This window comes from Sinocyclocheilus grahami, unplaced genomic scaffold (genome assembly GCF_001515645.1).
Source record: "Sinocyclocheilus grahami isolate Dianchi unplaced genomic scaffold, SAMN03320097.WGS_v1.1 scaffold66.1, whole genome shotgun sequence".
Taxonomy (NCBI): Eukaryota; Metazoa; Chordata; class Actinopteri; order Cypriniformes; family Cyprinidae; genus Sinocyclocheilus; species Sinocyclocheilus grahami.
In genome coordinates, this window is record NW_015505245.1 from 1,086,047 (window position 1) to 1,109,790 (window position 23,744).

Here is a 23,744-nt window from a genome sequence, read left to right on the forward strand (position 1 = left end):
TTAAAGTAATGCGGCCTTGGTGAGAATAAGAGACTTCTTTCAAAAACATCAAAAGAATCTTACTGACCTCGAACTTTTGAATGAAAGTATATTTATTACCAACCATATTATTGGTATTATCAAACCATTTAGATTTATTACCATAAGAGGTGTTTCTTTGTAGCAACTTGCCTTAAATGGGCTTTGTTAATATTCCACCATATTTTAGCAGCACTATAACCGAGTCAGCCTCATTTTATAGTATGAATCACTAAGAAAAGAACCCCTTTGGGCTATTATTTTAGTATGATTATTTTCTTCTCTTGTCTCCAGTTAGTCAGTCTGTTGAAGTCGAGCAGCAGGTCTCGTGCGTCAGGCCACTTATTTTCCTGTCTGTGGTTCTGAATGAGGGCTGTAATTATCAGGGCTCATTCTCCCTCCATATACCTGAGTGGATTGCCCTCATCTATTTCCATTAGAGGGACTGATGCCCAGCCAAGCGCACAGCACTTTTTCACTCTGGTGTGAAGAAGTGGCCTTTTTTTAGAACAATTCGTTTTTCTCTATGCTCGGCAAAGAATCATCCATCGTCTTTATCATTGCACATAAAAAAACACTAATATTTATGTTGAATGTTTGTCGTTCGATTCATGCCGGTGTAGCGTGACGCTCCATCTGTCGCCCACCGAACCGGATCCCATTTGCAATGACATTTCTATACGGTGGCTGAGGCTTATTTGGTGACGTGTCGAGGCCAGAGGGCATCAATTTCAATAGACACATTGCAGCCATTGACATTTGTAAGAGCATGCAGAACTCCATTTCCCTTACAGCGGGTCTGAACTTTGGGGGAGCAGCTCGGATGCGAGACTTAATGACTCTGTAATTGTCTCTAATGCGCTCCTGCTGTCAAAGCGTCAAAGGAACTCGGATCAGTTCTGTGATCTCTTTTTATTGTTAGAAAAGAAAAATCACAGAGGAAATTAATTCCGTTTCCAGTGTTGCTCCAAGACGGTAATGAGACGCTCATGCAAATGGTCACATTTCAGCTTGAAGTTCTTTATAAAATTGTCTATGACTGAATGATCTGGGATCTGGGGTCCACATTTTGTTCTTGTTATTCTAGGCTATTTTAGGAAATATCTGAGAAAAAGTTGCGTAAATGAAACATGACTCCATTCAATCTTCTGAGATATGAGAGAGTATTGCAAAATGTCATCTTTGTTAATCAATGTCTTTGTCTGGTTTTGTTACAAAACATCCTCAACACAAGATGAATGTACACTACGGTTTAAAGTTTGGGGTCGATATGATTTTTACAAAATGTTTTTGAGAGAAAACTCTCATAAGGCTGCATTTAAAAAAAATAAAAATACAGTAAAACCGTAATATTCTGAAATGTTTTTACAATTTAAAATAGCAAAGCTGAATTTTCAGCATCATTACGCCAGTCTTCAGTCACATGATCCTTCAGAAATCATTCTAATATACTGATTTGCTGCTCAAGGAACATTTTTGTATTATCATCACTGTTGAAAACAGTTGTGCTGCTTAGTATTTTGGTGGAAACTTTGTTAAAAAAAAAATGTCAGGATTTGTAATGAACAGAAAAAGCTTAAGAACAGCATTTATTTGAAATCGATATTTTTGAAATGATTTTAGCAGCATAGGTTTGCACTGCAGTATATGAGTGGGTGCAGTAGCTTGAGTGACCGCTGAATCTGATGCAGAGGCGGAGTGACAGTTTGTTTTCTTGAGATCAGAGAGGACAATGTGCAGCTATTCATAGCTACCGAAACAGCTGTTTTCCTTCCTCCTCCTCTCTCTCTTGCTCTCTGCTTGCAGTTTTATCTACTCACTGTCTTTTTGAAAAGTGTGGCTTAGTAAGGGATGCTGTGTGTGTAAAGTCAGGTCAGCTGGACATGAGTGGTGAGCACATGTCTGCTGGTATCCCAGCTCTGCCACGCCACCATGTGGTCAGCCTCAGTGTCTCCTCAATCAACACAACACTACACTTACTCATCTGCTGTTTACAGTAGTTACAGTAGTTGGAGGATGCTGTAAACTTTAAATAAATAGTTGTAAATAATTTATTTTGTAATAATAGTTGCATTTACACTACCGGTTTGGAATAATTAAAAATGTTTAATGTTTTTCAAAGAAGTCTTTTATGCTTATCCAGGCTGCATTTATTGACCAGAAATACAGCAAATACAGTAATATTGTGAAATAGTATTACAATTTAAAATAATGTTTTTTTTCTATTTTAATATAAATTAAAAAATATATTCCACAAGGACAAAATACATTTAAAGACATTTGAAATGCTAAAAATATTAATATGTGACTCTGGACCACAAAACCAGTCATAAGTAGCACATATATATTTGTAGCAATAGCCAACAATACATTGTATGGGTCAAAATTATCGATTTTTCTTTAATTAAAAGTAAAGTTTATTAAGTAAAGATCATGTTCCATGAAGATATTTTGTAAATTTCCTACTGTAAATATATCAACTTATTTTTGGATTAGTAATATGCATGGCTAAGAACTTCATTTGGACAACTTTAAAGGCGATTTTCTCAATATTTAGATTTTTCTGCACCCTCAGATTCCAGATTTTCAAATAGTTGTATCTCGGCCAAATATTGTCCTATCCTAACAAACCATACACCAATGGAAAACTTATTTATTCATAAATCAAACCCTTATGACTTTTTTTGATTCAGTGTCACATATTTCAAAACTTTTCTGTTCATTTAAAGAATCCTGAAAAAATGCATCATGATTTTCACAAAATAAAAAAAATAAAAATATTTTCAACATTGATAATAATAAGAACCATTATTAACAATTGAGTACCAATAATTATTGATAATAATTGAGCATCAAATCAGCGTATTAGAATGATTTCTGAAGGATCATGTGACACTGAAGACTGGAGTAATGATGCTGAAAATTCAGCTTTGCATCACAGGAAGAAATTACATTTAAAAACATATTATTAAAAATGATAAATTGTATTAATATTTTACAATATTACTGTTTTTACTGCATTTTTAATCAAATAAATGCTAGCTTTGTTGAGCATAAGAATCCTAATCATTCCTAATCATCAGTTTTGTATTCTAAATGTGTACTATAAATATTACATACATTTCTTTATAAAAAGTGTTTGAAATGAAAATTTCAGATTGTGTAACTTCTGTGTTTCTTTGGATTTCTTTCTTTCAGTGGCGTTAATTGATTTCTTTTGCTCTTTCGGTCTTTCTCACAGCAATGGAGGCCGAGCCGTCCCCCTCTCACCTCCAGACGAAAGCGTATGTGCGGCAACTGCAGGTCATCGACAATCAGAACCTGCTTTTTGAGATGTCCAGCAAACTGGAGCCAAAAGACATGTGAAGGGACCAAGCGCACCTACAAGCCATATCTACAAAACCTCTTGTTCCCGCCAATAAACCCACACACCCAACCCTTCATGCTCGATTGTCGCAGATCAACCCAGCTGGACTGTCAATCATCTCAGGCTCTGCCTCCAAATCATCAAACGAGGACATTTGTTCACGAAAATGGTGTGAATTGTGTTTTGAGTGATTCTGTGTCAATGTTAATTATGACCACGCATAGTGGTCTGGATTCATTTCTACTTTTTATTTTTCTCGCTGTTCAAGACTGAAGGGAAACCTGTCCTGATTGCACTGCCATCAATTGAACTGAACCAAACCGAGATAAGCTTAATCTGTACAACCTTCAGAAACACAGACTGCATTTTGGCCATTCATGACCCTAAAACACATGAGACAATCTGACCTCTTGAACTCTGACCTTTGGTCTTCCCTCCTCCCCTGCCAACATTGGCACTTACAGCAACCCTGTGCAATTGGTTGCAGTCATTAGATGTTAGTGTTCTGAACGATATGGATCCCCAGCCATCAAAAATGAGTCCCGAATCCAAGACCAGCTCCAGCGTACAGCATATTCTATAGTTAAAGGATGAAGTCATAGTAATACAGAAGAACTGCATGTTAAAGTGACTGTATAGGAACTTGTTTACTGCAAAAAATCAATTTATGGCAATAGTTCTGTCTTGTTCTTTTTCTTGAAACAAAATTACATAAAGTAATAATCCATTTAATAAATGTAATATATTTAATATATATGTTAAATATTAAATATACAAAACATTTAGTTAGATTTATGCTTAAAACAAGAAGAAATAGTGGAGTAAAAACAAAATATAGATGTATACTCTGAAAACAAGTCTTAAACGTTATTCAGATTAGGAATATTAATATATTCTTTAATTAAATGTATCTTGTTTTAATAATGTTTAGATAGGAAAAACAAGACAAAAATATTGCAAATTATTTTTTGTAGTGTAGAAACCAAATTGAACTTTGCTGTTAATTTATTAAAGATTAGTAAAAGACCAAAAAAAAAAATTTGACCAAATGCAGTATTTTATCATATATATATTTTTTAAACAGAACCACTTATTCAATGTAATATAGCGTTAATATGTGACCCTGGAGCACAAAAGCAGTCTTAAGTCGCTGGGGTATATTTGTAGCAATAGCCAAAAATACATTGTATGGGTCAAAATTATAGATTTTTCTTTTATGCCAAAAATCATTAGGATATTAAGTAAAGATCATGTTCCATAAAGATATTTTGTACATTTCCTACCGTAACAAACCATACATCAATGGAGAGTTTATTTATTCAGCAGATTATGTATAAATCTCAATTTCGAAAAATGGACCCTTATGACTGGTTTTGTGGGGCATTTGTAGACACTTTTTCCCCCTCCAATATAGATCTAAGCAAGTTGCTGCTTGTTTAACGACATTGGAACGTAACATCTTTAAACATGTTATTCTGTACTCATTTTATCATTAGATTTAAATACACCGTAGGACACCAAAAATAAAGAGGGACTAACTATTACACCAGCAAGTGAGGAGAAAAACACAGAGCTCTTTCCTGTACATGGAAGCAAATTCGTTTTCATTAAAGGCAGCAGCTAAGCTAAGCTAAAATGTGAAATTTAAAAGCGTTTCAAAGATTCAAAGTGTCCATTACCTCCATAATAACCCAGTTTGCTCGTTTCTACAGTGTGACGCACGGCTGAACGTGCCACCTCTGGACATCCATTCACAAGGTCGTTGTGTACTAACTAACTATTATTACACCAGCAAGTGAGGAGAAAAACACAGAGCTCTTTCCTGTACATGGAAGCAAATTCGTTTTCATTAAAGGCAGCAGCTAAGCTAAGCTAAAATGTGAAATTTAAAAGCGTTTCAAAGATTCAAAGTGTCCGTTACCTCCATAATAACCCAGTTTGCTCGTTTCTACAGTGTGACGCACGGCTGAACGTGCCACCTCTGGACATCCATACACAAGGTCGTTGTGTACTAGTCAGCACATCACATTTCAGCAAACAGAGGCTCACAGTAAACAGAACTATACACAGCAAATATGACCGTTTTGTTTGAATATCTTTGCTAATAAGGTCCTTGTCAACCCAGTGGGCTTCCTTAGTTATAGGTTTAAAGAGTCAACGAATTAAGAGCAGTACAACTGAGATAATAGTCAAATAATTAATGGAGCGAGAAAATCGTTTCACGAAATTCTGCAGCATCGTTTGAATCTCAGTGGTACCCCGTTGCTTTATCAACATTTTAACCAATGTAAAACAGAAAATGACTTGTAATAGTTTTAAAAAAAAAAACTAAAAGCTGAATGAAAATCACGTAAAATGAGAACGGTTTGTAAAAAGCTGAACAACACTTAAATACTTTAGGGAGGGAAATGGGAAGAACTCCAATACTCTTTACGGTTTCCAATACTGAGCCAGGAATAAGAGTTTTTTGTCATGCGAAAAAACTACTTGATTCTCTTTCATTAATATGGTTTGATGTAAGAGGCTCAACAGTGAGAATAGGACACAACTATCCGATTGAACTAAAGAAAATAATCTGCTGTTGCTTTATCAACATTTTAACCAATGTAAAACAGAAAATGACTTGTAATAGTTTAAAAAAAAAAACTAAAAGCTGAATGAAAATCACGTAAAATGAGAACGGTTTGTAAAAAGCTGAACAACACTTAAATACTTTAGGGAGGGAAATGGGAAGAACTCCAATACTCTTTACGGTTTTCAATACTGAGCCAGGAATAAGAGTTTTTTGTCATGCGAAAAAACTACGATCTCGAGACATGTTTTTTTTATTGGTTCTGTGTGAATGGCCCCCAAGAGTGGATTTACGAATATTTCACAGTTCAATTCTGCTCGTGTCCTATGAATGAGGCTTGGTATCTCTAACATGCTAACTTGGGGCCATCTGTGGATTTGAGTTGAAAAAGGTGACATATAATTGAAGTCTCAAATTCCTGTGTCAAAATTCCAGTTTTCCCAGGAGTACAATAAAAAACAAAAACACATTTAAGACAACATAACGAAGACAAAAGTGGCTTCTAACACCACAAACCAACTAAAGGGAGATTCCACATCATAGTATATGGCATGCTAATACTGAACCAATCCACGTCCATCAGACAGAGGAGGAATTAAGCAGAAAACTTTAGGTTTCTCCTGGACTCTCTGTAGTGCAATCTGAGTGCACTTACTGTGGCCCCCGGAGACCAATACGTTGGAGTAAACACACTACAAGTCTGCTTAAACAAAGAGGGCTGGTGAAAGCTTTTGGGTAGCAATAAAACAAGGCCATATTTCTGATTGATGCAGAAGTCTTACTCTGTCACGCCACAGAGTCAGACGACATTGCAGGGTTGACCGAGGCACACTGCACCAACTAACCACAAGCACTGGAGTTAAAGCACAACCTGTGAAGAAACCTCACCCATAAGCCCCTATTCATTCTACTTCCATTAGCACGTCTTTTACACAGAAAGCAAACATGAGAAGCCCCTGAATGCTAACTCTAAATGTCAAGATTACACTTTTCACACCCTGTTTTCCAATTTAGTCCTAAAAAACTATCTTTTGCCATGCAAAAATGGATCATTTTCACTGTATTATTTGCCTAGATGTGAAAAGTAAAGCCCTTACCCCTTCTCCTCCCCCCAGTACATTGCTTAAGCGGTTTTAATATTTAAATATATGCCAGAATATATACAAACAGTCCTCTTGTCAGTCACTGCTATACAGACCGCCTCCCGCTCCCATCCTACACATATTAAGGGTGCGTGTGGGCATCCGTGCCGTCTTTGTCCGGCAACCGCTTCGCTCTTCTCCTGCAAGCATGTGAGTGAACGTTTATTAACGAAGAGGTTCTACATTCCTGCCGAGAGCAGAGAGGCTCATAATACCTTTAAGGGCGCTTAAAAAGAAATGGAGAACATGACTGAATGACTATAAAAAGGGCCTCCTGATGGCTAGACGTCCCTCAGGCGTCTGGTACAGTGTGTGTTGTCCCCTCTTTGTCCCCGGTAACATCCCCTCAGCATGTTTCCTGTAGTTCATCAGGCTCTTCAGGTCATGGAGGGAAAATGTGGTCGGAGGGTAGAGTGGGCGGAGTTCAAGGCGTTTCTGTCGTTCTCTCCGTCATTTCCACAGAGGAAGGTTTACGACGGCTCCAAGCTCTTCAGAGCGCCAACCTTTGACTCCAAGTCAGTAATCTGAGATGGAAACAGAGGGAAGTTCAGGCCAGTATATACACTTAATATTAACATTTTTATATATGTGGCAAATGCTTTTATCTTTAAATGCATACATTACTGTTCAAAAGTTTGGGGCTGTCACTTTCCAGGATTGTTTTTTGAATATTCCAGGGATTTTTTGGAAAGTTTCCGGAAACTTACCGGAAATTTTCCACCCCTTTGCAACCCTCATGTTCACTTCAAGATCAAGTTTATTTCTAAAGCACAATTTTAAACAACTAAAAGTTGACCAAAGTGCTGTACTGCTGACAACTATAACACAATTTAAATCAAACACATTTTACTTGAAGGAGATTGCATGAAACTCTACAATACATTAAAAGCCATGAAAAACAAGTTTTAGATTTAAGATCAGAAAGTGTTTGAACACTTGAGGCTGTTCCACAATTTTGGTACATCTACTGAAAAAGCCGGATCAATTCTCAGTTTTATTCTTGCCCTAAGGACAGTCAACAACCTCTGATCTGAAGATCTGAGGGATCTCGATGGATTATGCACAGACAGAAACCTCGATATGTAAGTAGGCACCTGTCTGTTAACTCTGTTTAAAGATTTAAAAACAAATAAAATAATCTACCACTAATACACATAATATAAAACTAGTATTTGCATTCACCCTCGTGGATCACACAGTGTGTAGGGATGTAACGATGAACCCCGAGCCGGTTGAAAATCAATACAAATATAAGACATTGAATGAATCGTGACACAACTGGGGGTGGGACTGTAAGTTTATATGAATGGATCTCTGAGGGGAACTGACTGTCTTTCGATGGTATTTTCTTTTTATCTTGCCTCTGTATAATGCATATTAAAATAGTGCTCATAACTGCAGCACTGCGTTGTTTACAGCAGCTACCAAGGAAACGCTGTATCACTGCTGTTCATACGCGCCACCTGCTGGCAGAGAGTCAATTTGCGTCTCATTCAGCTTGTCTGCTGTTTTTGTTTCGTTCAGTATAGTTTCACAAAACTTAAGTCAGACCATTCTGTTTTTGCTTCAAATTTCGAAATTATACAATCCAATTTAGATTAAAATCTGCTCATGCTGCATGTATGCAGCATCTTTGTTTGGATCATGATGAAAATATAGTGGTGGTTGCCTCTAATTTTAAATTGAAAGAGCACAGACAAAGTCTTAGTTTTATTTATATAAAGAGATTTCTTTCATTTCTGTTATTCATTTGATTTTGTTTTAAAATTACAATTTAGTTTTGTTATATTTCAATCTCACAAAGAAATGTTCAGCAATTTTGTCTAAGAAATAATAAAAGGACACATTTTCATTTCTAATGAAAATCTCTTGAATCTCATTTTCTTAAAAAACTAAATCGTATCGTGAAATCAGTTTTGTGAATTGTATTGCATCGTGACTTGAGTGAATCGTTACAGTTTATATAAAGAGATTTCTTTCATTTCTGTTATTCATTTGATTTTGTTTTAAAATTGCAATTTAGTTTTGTTATATTTCAATCTCACAAAGAAATGTTCAGCAATTTTGTCTAAGAAATAATAAAAGGACACATTTTCATTTCTAATGAAAATCTCTTGAATCTCATTTTCTTAAAAAACTAAATCGTATCGTGAAATCAGTTTTGTGAATTGTATTGCATCGTGACTTGAGTGAATCGTTACATCCCTAAGAGTGTGTGAGCGAATAAGAGTAAACTGTTTCTGGAAATACTGGTTTCCAAACGCACCTTCTCCTGGAGATTTTCTGTCTCCACCTTGTGGCTGGCCTCTGACTCCTCTTGTGCTCTGCGCTGGGCCGTCTCCTTCTTCAAATACTCAATCTCTCTGCATTAAGACACACAGATATGCACAACATGCTTTAAATCCTTTCGCTAGGTCACATGAAGGAGTTTTATCTAATACCTTCAATCACAAACCCCACAAACATGCTTATTTTGTTATGTGATCCTGATTTAAGTCATTATATTGAGTCTGACTTGTTAATATCCTCAATCCCCTGCACTCACTTCTGCTGGTACTCTTTGATGAGGCGTTTGGCTTTGCTGTACTTGCGCTCCAGCGCCTGGTACTGCGTCTGCGTCTCTTTCAGGTGCTCATCCACCGCCTGGCACAAGCTCTGAGCCTCCATCCAATAGCCCTCCAACTTCTCCATCCGCTCCTTATTCTCTCTCACCGTCTGCTCCAACTGAGCCCTCTCCATCCGCCAGCGCAGCTTATCCTGCTCAGCGTGAGCCAGCTAGAGAGAGACGAAGAGATCGTCACAAGGGTAAATAAAGGTTGTTTAACGATCTCTGAAACCTTACATTTAAAGCAAGCAAACAAAATGCATACCTTCCTCTTGAGCTGCTGGATCTCAGCCTGGGTCACAGCATGTTTTATCTGGAGCTGGAGACACAGATGGATGTAGAGAGATGTAAATTTTTCTTGATTATTGAGTACATACATACAGATAAATACCTACAAACCAATTCGAATGGAATTTAAATAATATTTTATTTATTTAGGGAATTTTAAGACTTAATTTTAGGGACCATAATTATATAAGCAATTATTATTATTATTTTCTTTTCCAATACTACAAATAAATCAATGCATGGGAAACACTGGTAATGTATATTATCGAAATATCGGAAATGTGTTTAAAAATCATATCACCGTTATTGAAAAAAATTATATCGCGATACATATTGATATTGAATTATTGTTTAGCCCTAGTCGAATGGAATTTAAATAATATTTTATTTATTTAGGGAATTTTAAGACTTAATTTTAGGGACCATAATTATATAAGCAATTATTATTATTATTTTCTTTTCCAATACTACAAATAAATCAATGCATGGGAAACACTGGTAATGTATATTATCGAAATATCGGAAATGTGTTTAAAAATCATATCACCGTTATTGAAAAAAATTATATCGCGATACATATTGATATTGAATTATTGTTCAGCCCTAGTATATAAATAAATATATATATATATATATATACACATACATACACACACACACACACACACACACATATAGTATGTTTCTTTTTCAAACACTAAACAGAGATCTATCTGTTCATAACATTTTGGCATGTGAATTTAATTAAAATTCTACAATGTAGCATATAATTCTAGACTTGAGATATAGGGCGGATGATTTTATTTTTTAAATTAACAAACAAAACAGCAGATTTATAATACCTACACTAAAAAAAATGGTGCAGAAACAATTTCCATTCAGAAAAAGCTAGTAATTTTCACAAACAATTAGAAAGAAAAAGAAAGTAACATAATCAAGCAATTCTAAAGTTGAAAAACTGAAATAGTATTTTCTTGTGAAATGTACTCCAATAATCAATCAAACAAACAAATAAATAAATAATAATAATAATTATTATTGATATAGACCAACATTTTTATATTGGAGCTTTAGTGTAAAATAAAATGAAATAAATAGTTTAAAACTATCATAGCTATTAATCATAATATAAATAAAATGAGCAGCTATTGGTATTGTCGCCAGCATGAACAGGTTTGCATATTTTTAATGGTAATGTGTTTATGTGTGGTCAGCTTTACAAGTTTTCTTGTGTGTCCCACTGACCTCCTTAAACTTGTGTGCGAGTTTCTCTGGGTCCATCTCCACAGGAGAGAGCATGTCTTCATTCTCTGCCAGGTCAAACACCTCGATGGCATTAGGAAACATGGGGCTCATCTCTTCCTCTTCATCGGTGGCATATTCACCCGTCTGAACACGGACAAGAAATTGAGAAAGAACAAGAGATGGATATTGAAACATACTGTTTTTCAGTGCCTTTGAGATTTGTATATCTGACCGTAATCAATTTATGGATTTTGAAGCTCAAGACGTTTCTGCATGAGACGTCTGATAAGGTTTCTTGACTTAAATGACTTTGGGTATGTATTGGCTTGTGATCAGTGTGTTAGTAACGAGAGGGGCTTCTGTATTTACAAATGTATTTTTCTATCTCAGTGAGTCCAATTTGTCATTCTGTCTGGCTGCCCAAGTCCATGCATCGGTCTGATCTCCGCCATGTGGGTGAAGTAGCAGACAAACTGTCTGTTCCTGCACCTCTCAAACGTTAAGACAACATCAGACTGACGTGAGCTCAGTGTTGCGGAGGAGAACGTGCTGAGAGGGCACTGAGCTGGCAAATCTAGCCGCGAGACGCACTGCCATGGCATTCTGCCCTTACTTTCACACCCAAGATCTCCAAGAACACCGACTGCAAGAACTGTGAATCTTCAACATCTGAATTATTAATCAATTCCCCTCACGCCATGGCAATGTGGGCAGGTGTGGAGGACAATTATGAGACATGAATGTGTCAAAGCAATGCAGTGCTTTAAAACAGAGCTAATTATTGTGATTTTATGATTCTGAAAGAGTCTCGGTGAAGAAATGTTGACATCCTGTCTTCCACTGCATGCAAACAAAATCACTTTAATAACCCATCATTAAGGGGTACAGCTAGATTAATGCAATTAAATGGTTAAACAAAAACACATTTCTTTTAATATAACTTGATTTATAAGCTTTGAGCATTTTAAACATGTCATAAATGCATGTTTTGATGCATTGCCAAGAACAAGGTCAAGCATCATTCCCCCCATAAATCTGTCACATACTGAAGGGAAAATAATATTTTACAGATGGAAAAACATGCTGTTGCAGAGAACTAAATGTATATGATCATGGTCTCTGAAGAAAGCATTATCTGAAATTAGTCACTTGACTCTTCACCTCGCTTTCACCGTCTCGTCAGTTCTCCTGTTCAGTTTGTGTGCAATATTTGTGCGTCAAGTATTTCTTAACATGGAAGGTTTGTCCTTTCCACCCACATGATTTCTTTGTGAATATTAACTTGTACTGAATTAATCTGAATCAAAAGTGGTTGTTCAAAATTCAAGACAAAAACAAACTTGAGTCTTTTAAATCTAACTCATCCCAATACATCCCAAAGTGGAGAAAAGGACAGCAGCTGATGAGGCTGTGATGAAGACGGCCCTGTCTGTAAGAAAGCCGCTGACCCAGCTCTCATCTTCTCTGTGCCGTCAGCAAATGTTATGTAAAAGTATGACACACACACACACACTGACTAGGATTTCCAGTCTAACTTATGAAATCTGAGGTCAGTGGTGTAAAAAAGGAGTATGTAACGTATGCAATCCAGTGCCACTCAACTGGAGGCAAAATAATAGATTTTCTAGATGTTCTATATAATCTACAAAGAACAAAATATATATTTAACACAATAATGACAAAAAACACACAATTATTTTTATTTATATTTAAGCCTTATAAATATGCAAGCCTCAAAAGCTAAATACAGCTACTCTCAAGAAATCTGTCTGATCACCTGAAAAACACCTAGTGAATCAATGACATTGATAACACTTTCATCAGTGTACAGTGTCTGTCTGGGTGTGCATAAGAAAAGCTTGTGTCCACAGACAGGGAAAAGTCTATTTCACAGTCACTGGCAAAATATTTACTATAATATAATGAAATCTTTGCAATTAATAGGTTAAAAAATTCATGTGGTGGAGTGTTTGGGAAACATTAAAAAATGGGCTACATGATTAGGGGGAAAAATGTATTGTGATTTTTCTAATTAAGATTTTGTGATTTGAAATACGATAAAAAACAGGCTTGCTTTGCTTGTTTGTAGTCCTACACATTTCTGTAATTTTGTTATGAAAATGGCTGTAAAATAATAATAGTAATAATAATAATAACTAAATTAAAATACACAAATTACTAAATAAAAACAAAATATGAATATTGTCATATTCCACTGTAAAATAGGTATTTAAATAAGTATTTTATTTATTATTTTATTTCATTTTTAAACTACGACAGTAGAATTACAATACTAATATTTATGGCACTTTTTAACTTTTATTTTGATGGAAAACGGCAGGAAATCATTAAAGCTTCTATTTGGTAACAAAAAAACGCTTCTCATTACAAGTAATTTTTCAAGTAATGATTTCTGAAGGATCATGTGACACTGAAGACTGGAGAAATGGCTGCTGAGAATTCATCACAGGAATAAATTACATTTATATATGAAAAATATATTCAAATATAAATGAGTTATTTTAAATTCGATAATAATTCACAATATTTATGGCTGTCTTCATTTTTTTTATTTTTAATGGCTGGCACATGCTTCATTACCAAATGCATGTTACAGCGACCCAAACTCAGAGCAGATGCAGAGATGAGTCTGTGTGGAGCAGCATTTACTGCGAACCAAAGCTCTCTGAGATGCTACAAACACCAGCAGATCATGAGCTGCTCATGTGTAAATGAACACAGTGCTGCGCTTCACTGTGAAACACGCAGTGCTTATATTTATTTAATTAAATCCCATGTTACTTGTACTGAATCTGCATTAGTCGCAAATTGAAAAAGTTGTCTGTTAAGGGTACAATCGTGTATCTGAAGAAGCTTTACCTCTTCATCCTCTTCCATGTAGGGGTTGTAGCGCTGCTCCATCATTTCTTTCTGCCATCTCTCCTGTTCCAGTGTCTGCTGGATCAGCTGGGCCACTTCACTCTGTTCCCCCGGCTTCTCCCGGCCAATCACAAACCTGCAACACACAAACACCAGCCAATCAGATATAACCTAGTGAACCAGCTGTCATTCCTTAAGTGAGTTCTCTACTCTGATGATTTACAGGAAGGAAAAGACCTGCATTATGAAGCCTAAAAGGCTCAAAAACTTCATCACCATCCTGCTGTATGCCTTCAACGGCATCCAATTTAAAAGCAACTGATTGTCAGTTGCCTCTATGCTCAGGTATTCCACAAAAATAAAAGTTATTATTAAACATGTTCTCTCCCACTGGGCTTAAACCTCTTCTATTAATCACATTTTCCATTTCCCTGCACTACAATCAAGCACCATCCACGCCTAGCCAGAACAGCTTAAGAGAAAACAGGACGCAGATGCGTGAGCTTGTTTGAAATGCCACAACTACCCAATCCCTCATCTTGACTGTAGATACAACCACACAGGCCTTAGTTCTTTGTTAAATCAAAGTAACAGAAAGCAGCAATCTATTCGATACACAGCACTGTCAGGGCAATAGTGATAGTGAGTCAGTGAATATCTGATGCCAAATGAGACGACAGAAGATAATGCTGGATTATACAGAGGGAAATTAAATTCTAATACACTAAAACCTGAATTTTTGGTACAAAAACATGTGCAACAAAAGTTCAAAATGAAGCATTGGATCTCTGTGAACTCATTCACACCAACTAATACCGTATTGGCCCGAATATAAGATGACCCTGATTATATTTATATTATTTTTGTCATATATGTAATTCTATCACTCACACACACACACACATTACCATACAAGCCAATTAGCCCAATTATATATCGCTTTTTATTAATTTTTTTATTGTTTGGATACAGAAATACAGACATTTTTGCATTGGTCTAAATATTTTTTGAGTGAACATTTTATAATTTTATATTATTTTTGTCATATATGTAATTCTATCACTCACACACACACACACATTACCATACAAGCCAATTAGCTGCGTCACGCCGGATCTGTTTCCTATGTTGTTGTGATTTGATCTGAACGAAAACAGCGTATCCGGCGTGACGCAGCTGACACAGAATAGCATATGCTGTTTACGTCCAGCTGATACTCTCCAAAATAGCGGTAGGGTAGAGGAGGAGACGAATTGTTGATTAAAGTCGTTTTTTTCTTTTCTCGTAGCTTCGTATAATTACGGTTGAACCCCTGATGTCACATGGATTATTTTACCGATCTCCTTGCTACGTTTCTAGACTTGGGAACATTTCAGTTGCGTTGCTGTCTATGGAGGGTCAGACAGCTCTCAGATTCCATCAAAAATATATTAATTTGTGTTCTGAAGATGAACGAAGGTCTTACGGGTTTGAAACGACATGAGGGTGAGTAATTAATTTTTGGGTGAACTATCCCTTTAAATTTGATACTAATTCACAAAATTACTGTTATGACTGTATTTTAGAATAAATAAGTAAATAGACTTTTCAAAAATATATATAAAAAACCCCAATCTTATAATATAATATATAGGACCTTGACCTGTGAGATTTTAAAGGGGTCATGAACTGCCTTTTTTTGTACTGTTCTCTGGGGTCCACTTATAATGTTATCAAGAGTTTTATATAAAAAAACATCATAATTTAGAAGTAACAGGCTATTTTCTGTGCTGTTTTGACCCCCCTCATCAAAACGCTCTGTACAGGCATGGCGGATTGTAGAGTCAGAAGTAAACACCCAGTGCTATGATTGGCTAATAGTTGTGTGTTTGACAGACAACGTCCTTCACAGATGGACACTGCTGTGATTTAGGTTAAAAACGCATGAATACTCATATCAAACGATCTGTTTAACAGACAAAGCAATAGTGTAAAAACAGTTACTGATAATTCAATCGTTCTGCAAATCCTGCATCGAATTGTTCCTTGTTTGTAAACAAATCCGTGGAAAAATTAATTGAACAAAGGACCAAGTTCTAACTCACGTGGTGAGTAATACAAGCTGTTTTTAGACTAATGAGAAAGTTTTGAGTTCTGAAACTTACAGGATGTTTTTATAGTACAGTGACCTCTTATATGTCAAAAGATCAAGGGAATTTTGATTTCCCTTTAAATGAAGTCTCTATGAAATTGTTGTTTCATTTCCTTACTTGACAGTGCCGCTGGTGTTCCTGAGGACCGATGCAGCAAAATTTTGGGTCACGCCCACCAGGCTGGTTCCGTCCACCTCCACGATCAGGTCATTCACCTGGATCCTGCCAAGAAGAAAAATAACCAGGATAACAGCTCAGGGAGGAAAAGTTAATCTGCAAAATGGCTGCTAGATCTTGGGCCAAGATACTGATCAATCTCATCATTATACGTGTAAAGATACTAACAACGCCAAAGGAGTCATTTATTGGGTCTGAAAACTGACCAACAGCAGCAGTGAATCAGTGCCTCATTTAACTAAACCTCTTCTTGTATTCCAAGCCGTTCAAATGATCGATCGATCCTCTCAGTCATAAAACAAGTCAAACTATCCAGCCCCATCCAAAACAGCCTTTTTGCCAAGGCAGATGTATGTTTGATAGACAGCAGGAGCACCAACGAGGTGCCAGAGAGTGAGGATGAGGTCATTTCTGAGCGCTAAAGTCTGTCCCACTCAATATCTAAGCACTTCTGTCACACATGTGGCGACAGCTCATTTCAGCATTGGCTTATTAGATTTTTTTTGTCTCCTGTGGCTTCCAGGTGGACTGTTTCTAACCGTCATGCCAAAATGAGGAAGAAGCCACTGCAATGCACCATACTGACTCAAGGCCGGAGAGAAATAACTAATGTTATGAGTTTTTATTAAGATCCCTAACACTCGCTGAATCTCCTGGGATCTAAATGAACGTCATAAGCAAAAGTGGGCTTCTCCAAGCAGAATTGCTGTTATTTTTCGAAGCTCTTGAGCTTGGCAGACAGAAATAGCTTCTCTATGACCTCCATGACTCACTCCAGGGCCTGAAGAGCTCAAATGCCATTGCAAGGTCAGATTCTACTCATTATAGATCAATAAACTCCATTCCTCTATCAATGCACATATGTTTTGAGTAATACTCGGTCAAGTGTAACTCCAGATACACTTCTGTTTCATAAATAACAGAACCATGGACACTATTCATTCTGACAAAAGCTTAAATGTGGTCTCATATCAGTCTCACAGTTTCCACTGCATGTCTGGTGATTCCTCTGTGACTTTGGTATTTAATCCATTTTGCAGACTGATGAAAGTCTGGTAGTACAGACTGACAGAAGGTAAAGGAATGCTTTTCACTCTCATTTTCACTCAAATCCATATAAATCCCACTCATGTCCTGTAATTCACTGACCTTTCGTCTCGGTGGGCGGCTCCTCCTTCCGTCACTGTTTTGACGAAGATTCCCAGTTTTTCCAGGCCCATGTCTGCGCCGGCACCCATCCCGATGATGCTGATTCCCAATCCGTCTTTATCTGACAGGAAGGAATCATGGTGTTAATAACAGTTCACACAATTAGTTAACACTTCTCGTAAACAAACACAACATTAAGCATTAGTGCGCATAAGTACAAGCAGGATTTCAGATCTATGGCATTTTTTAGTAAATACCATTTAAATTTCAGTATGCTCTTCATGCAAAGTCATCGTACAGCTTCAGAAGACGTGGGATATAGCGTCAGATAGAGATAGAGAGATAACTGATAGAGCTGCATCAACTGCATTAGTGATGCTTTATGGTGCTCTTTGGAGCTTGACAGCCCCTGCTCACTATACTTTCATTATGCGGAAAAGAGCAGCGTGAACATTCGTCAAAATGCCTCTTTTTGTGTTATACATGTATAAACAATGACATGTATAAATAATAGTGAATAAATGATGAAAGAAATCTTTAAAACCAGGATAAAACTTTTTAACCAGGAAGAAATTAAGTCTATACACTGTAATACTATGGAAATGACTGATTCGGTTATTTACCCATTTGATCAATATAACAAAACTTTCTTTAAATCAGTGTTGTTAATGTTAATTAAAACACTAAAACATTATTAATATTAATAATTTAATAATTAAACATTATTAAACATAATTAAATAGCAATTAAAATACAATTCAAAATTAAATTAAATTAAAATAAAGGTGAAATAAAATAAAATATTAAATATATATATAAATTTAAAATAAATAAATAAATAAATTAGATGAAAACCTTAAAGTAAAAAAAAAAAACTTGCGCAAATTAGAAATGTTGCCTTGACAATTTGTTTGCACTGAAGTACTACAGCTGCTAAATCCAAAATCCAAATAAATTAAATCTATATGGAAATATATAAACTAAACAAAAATGTAAAAAAAACATAATAAAATGACTAAAACTAAACTTTGAAATTAAAACCAAAAATATACAAATAAAAGTTAATTCAAAAGATTAATAAATACAAAAAAAAATAACAGCTTAAAATTGTAAATGCAAACTTCAAAGAGCTTTAAGGCTTTTAGACGCAATATCTAAATATTGGGATAATGAGCTGGAATTAGTGTGACTAATCCTATGACTGTAAATCATTTGAGCAGATTTTAAGATTATAATTAGTTGGCAATTATAAATACATTTTACTCCAAATAATCCTCTTGAAAATATATTATTCCTAATGACTTCTTTTTTTGTCCAGATTGGTTGTAACTTAAAATATTACCATTGCAATATAAAAACTACACAGCTGAACACACCTCTTCTATGTCTATGCTGTGATATTTCACATATGGTAGTTATGGTAACCGCCAGACTGCTTTAGGAGAGAGGGCCTGACCCCTCACGATTTTCTAATCAGCAAAAGCTGCTTACTTTACAGAGCAAAACAAGCTGCTTCAGTCAGTTTGTTTAGAAACAGGACGTTAAGGACCCCTAAGACAACATACCACACAGGCTCTAAAAACACACACGGTTTAGTCAGGAAAACTCCATCGGCGGGTCGAGTACCTTTCTCCAACTCGACGGGGAAAAGGTCCAGTCTCTCCACCCTCTTCTCCAGTTCATACTCGGCCGAAGCCGCCATGGGGTCAACCTCATCATTACGCCTGTCGTAGTCCTCGTTCGAGTATGTGGTGAACACCTGGGAAAACAAAGTCAAAGTTTAATGTACAGAGTACTGTATAATGTAATGTATTTGTGCTTTTCTATGCAAGAGACGCAGTAAGTCATCCACACTGGGAGTAACAGAGCAGGTGACAATCACTGTAAGAATTATGAATTAATTAACACTGGCTGTCAGGAGACTTGGGTTCAGATACAGTTAGTCACCATGACAGGGTCTAGGCCTATATCGTTTCCTAACCTGGATTAAATTCAAGCTGCATATTGGTACAAATTGTTTCACTGAGCAACAACAGATGGAATACAAGTGGACTTCAATGGCAGCCAATGGGTTGAAGGTCCAAACTGCAGTTTCAGTGCAGCTTCAAAGGGCTCTACGTGATCTCAGCCGAGGAATAAGGGTCTTATCTAGAGCAACGATCGGTCATATTCTAAAAAAAAAACAAAAAAAAAACATTTATAAACTTTTTAACCACAAATGCTCATCTTGTACTATCTCTACGATGTGCGTCCGTGACTTCACGCATTACGCAATCATGTTAAAAAAGTCATGCGCGGTTAGTTCTTCGTCTGTGTACTTTGGTTCAAAAAGTTAGGGTAGGGTAGCAAAATACTCCATCTCATTTTCTCATCCAAATTCGAATTCATCTGACATCGTTACCTTACCTTTACCTTTTTTTGTAAAGGCCGTTTGACTTTCTTTGCACATTCGCACTGTAAACACTGGGTCGGTACTTCCGCCAACGTCACACATGACCTTTCCAACGTGATTACGTAATGTGTGAGGTCGAGCTAGTGCAAGACGAGAGTTTGTGGTTATAAAAATATATACATTTTACTTTTTTGTAGGAAATGACCGATCATTTGGCTAGATAGTACCCTTATTCCTCGGCTGGGATCGTGTAGAGCCCTTTGAAGCTGCATTGAAACTGCAGTTTGTACCTTCAACCCGTTGATCCCCATTGAAGTCCACTATATGAAAAAAAATCCTGGAATGTTTCCCTCAAAAACCTTAATTTCTTTTTGACTGAAGAAAGAAAGACATGAACATCTTGGATGACATGGGGGTAAATTATCAGGGCATTTTTATTCTGGAAGTGAACTAGTCCTTTAAACCTGTAGCTGACATGGATTTAATGCATGTCACTTTAAAAGCACAGATTGATAAGAAACAAGATTGAAGATCTTGTAAAATTGTAGTTTAAAACACATGTGCCAAGTTCTTAGAAATGTTGGTTTCACATGGACTTGAAAAAATGTACACCATTTTCAAGAAATTATTATATATTTATGATAATACAATTAGAAATAACAAAATATAATAAAAACAATGAATCAAAAAAAAAAATCATAAAACATTTTAAAATATTTCGAAGCTAAAAAGTTAATTATTCAAAAATATTGTTCAATTTTTGAGGAGTCACATTATGTGACATTTCAAAGCTGAAATATCGTTGCCTTGTCATAAAAAAGGCCAAATTATCTGATATTATCTGAATTTGATGTCATGATGGCATGCTGGGGTCAAAAATGTAGCGTGTGCAGTCTCATTTAATTACTTTAAGTCCTCAAAAATAAAATTAACTAAGTAAATAAATAAGTAACAAAAACAATTGTTTTATCAGAATACACAACTATTTGAATGGCTATCAATGAAGAAAGAAGCTTTCTGGGTCCAGATGGTGCAGTTATGACATCTACCAGCAGGCGCTAACTGGGCCATGCTACTCTAACACGCCAAACAATGTCAGACAGATGGAGTGTATGGTACAGTTAGTGGAAATTACACACCTTTGGGAAAACAGCCCAGAGCTTAAGTCATCTTCGTCAGTGAAGATTTTTTTTCTAACAGTGCAGCTAAAGCAGCAGTTTATACAGATACAGTCATGCATCATGTTCTCCGTCAGAGAGACCGGGGCCTGAAACTGCACCAGTATATGGGTGTATCACTGTGGGTTCATTTATAATAGTTGAGAACTACAACGGTTAGCCGGAAAAAGAGTGCCATGCTATATAAAGAAGCACAGTTTACCCATGAGTCTTTAGACAGCACTTGTGTGGTAACAGCTTCCTGTTTAGGGTCATCTTTGATCTAAATATTTTTTCTTTCTTTCTAAAGCCCATGTTATAAGCACTGAGGGCATAGTAGCAAAATACAGGAAGCCACTCTTTCCATTTGACGCTACCAAGTGAGTGCTGACAAGTGACAAGCGAAAGAGTTGCTTGAATTATTCATTCAACAGATTTGTTCAAAAACATAGACTAATTTGGGAATAAAACAAGAACTGTCTTGGTGAGTGAATCATTGAAACATTCACTCAACCCAATCGTTCAGCAGATTTGTTCAAAAATATTGAAAGATTCTGTGCTTATATACGGCCAAATCACAGCCATCTTTCTCGTATATTACTTCAATATGAATATTAAAGTAATATCATGTGATTAATTAAATTGACTACAAATTAATTTGTAGTGGTTTGCACTACAAACCAGTGTGTTCAACGTCACTTCCTGTTTGTTGCTGCTGTGTGTTTTGAGTTTGAGCTCCGTCAAGTTAATTCTTTATCGTCTATTTTTTATCTTAAAATCAATTTTATACACCATTATTTTCGTTTCTATAACGCGTGAATATATCCCCTATCGTATTCTACAACAAAAACAATCAGAGCGCCTTGTTTTCACTAGTTCTATTTTAATTTCCCGAGTCCACTATTAGCATATAGCCCGTTAGCATCGCCAGCGTGGTTGCCACTAATCTCGCTTACATTACTAATACTCTATTCACACACATTACCATTGTTTTACTCACTGTTACTTGCTTTAATGGCGGATGTGTGTCTACCTTTGAGTGCAGGTGAGGACACGTTCGAGCTGCATTCGGTGCAGCTCGAGCTGGAGGCCATGGAGAAGCAGATCCGCGACCTGGTGGAGAGGCAGACCCAGCTGAGAGAGCGGAGAGCCGCGCTGGAATCATCCCAGGCTGACATTCACAAGTCCGAGGTAAGTATACAGCCCGCTGCTAACTCTCCTACCACCTCTACTCCGTGTGTTTCTCTGCACAGGCCTGGTGCACCCAGGACGCGATCTTCCCAGATGTCCTTTACTCCGGCGCCGGGACACCACAGATCCTGGGTGCACCCGCCACGGAAGACGCGAGCCAGGCCCCGGGCGACCAACTCCTTTTGGACAACATCTCCAGGATGCTACGCACCATATGACTAGTAAATCAAATCTCAAATAACTGCCCTGATGACTTTTATTCTACCCGCTTAAATGATAGAAGTACTTGTGCTATACAATCTATAAAGACTGTGTCTGTTCCCCGAATAGTGAGGTCAAAATATTAATTTAATGCAGGATCTAGAAAAATCTGATCGTGATTAAACCAGAAAAATGTAAAATAAAAGAACAAATTTTTTTTTTTAAGTTTGGGCTCCTAAACATTAGATCAGTCGCACCCAAAGCAGCTATTGTAAATGAAATGATCAAAGATAATATTTTTGATGTACTCTGCTTGACTGAAACCTGGCTAAAACCAAATTATTATATTGGTCTAAATGAGTCTACTCCACCAAGCTACTGTTATAAGCATGAGCCCCGTCAGACTGGTCGTGGCGGCGGAGTTGCAACAATACATAGTGACATTCTCAATGTTACTCAGAAGACAGGATACAGGTTTAACTCATTCGAAATACTTCTGCTTAAAGGTCCCATATTGTCAAAACTGAAATATCCTGGCTTTTTCATGATTACTGAGGTCTAGGGGCTATTTAACTACCATATATGTTTCAAAACAGTCAGTCCACAGTAAAATTCACACAGCCTGCTTAAAGTTCTAGCTATTTTTCACGAACCGTTGTGACATCCGTAAAAAGTTGACGTCAGAACTACACAGTCACTGCCTTCAGTCACCACCCGAGCACCGCCCACAGTCCCACTCTCCTTTTGCCATGCTTTTGCTGAGCAAGGACAACACGGAAACATGTCGAAAAGGTTAACTTTAACCACGAAACCAGATCGGGTGACCTGTAACGTTACACGTTATACTCAAAGGATGGACGATCTGACAGGATTGTTACTATGAGGTGAATCACATCTGACGTGTATAGTAAAGACAAACTCACCGTGTCTATCTAGTCATGATGAAGATATATATACATATATTTAAATTTCAGCAGGCAACTATTTTTACAGCTACACTATTCTTCCAGCCACAATTAATCACAACAATGTATTTACAATTACAAATAATTATATATAAATCGTCAATTTGTTGTTTTACACACATGCACACAGACATTATTTCATACACGACATAGTCGTGAGATGCAAGAAACATAGACATATGGCAAGAAATCTGTAGACGCGCCCATAACAACAAAAGACAATACTTTATTGAACCTTTTCTGATAAGTGTGCACTGCAAACG

At 36.6% G+C, this 23,744-nt stretch overlaps 2 protein-coding genes across 2 annotated transcripts in view; one reads left to right on the forward strand and one right to left on the reverse strand.

The window, feature by feature from the left end:
* Nucleotides 1-4,093, forward strand: part of rapgefl1 (Rap guanine nucleotide exchange factor (GEF)-like 1) — a 40,751-nt gene extending 36,658 nt beyond the window's left edge. Inside the window, exon 15 of the mRNA XM_016271888.1 lies at nucleotides 3,260-4,093. Within this exon, the coding sequence (XP_016127374.1) occupies nucleotides 3,260-3,384 (125 nt within the window). The 3' untranslated portion in view covers nucleotides 3,385-4,093. The remainder of the gene's footprint in view (nucleotides 1-3,259) is intronic.
* A 2,092-nt stretch (nucleotides 4,094-6,185) lies between these two features.
* Nucleotides 6,186-23,744, reverse strand: part of ppp1r9ba (protein phosphatase 1, regulatory subunit 9Ba) — a 50,307-nt gene continuing 32,748 nt past the window's right edge. The window contains exons 3-11 of the mRNA XM_016271936.1: nucleotides 19,202-19,334; nucleotides 17,576-17,696; nucleotides 16,367-16,471; nucleotides 14,118-14,253; nucleotides 11,238-11,381; nucleotides 9,970-10,023; nucleotides 9,645-9,874; nucleotides 9,366-9,462; nucleotides 6,186-7,623 (exon numbers count right to left, since the gene is read on the reverse strand). Coding sequence (XP_016127422.1) covers nucleotides 7,570-7,623; nucleotides 9,366-9,462; nucleotides 9,645-9,874; nucleotides 9,970-10,023; nucleotides 11,238-11,381; nucleotides 14,118-14,253; nucleotides 16,367-16,471; nucleotides 17,576-17,696; nucleotides 19,202-19,334 — 1,074 coding nt within the window. The 3' untranslated portion in view covers nucleotides 6,186-7,569. The remainder of the gene's footprint in view (nucleotides 7,624-9,365; nucleotides 9,463-9,644; nucleotides 9,875-9,969; nucleotides 10,024-11,237; nucleotides 11,382-14,117; nucleotides 14,254-16,366; nucleotides 16,472-17,575; nucleotides 17,697-19,201; nucleotides 19,335-23,744) is intronic.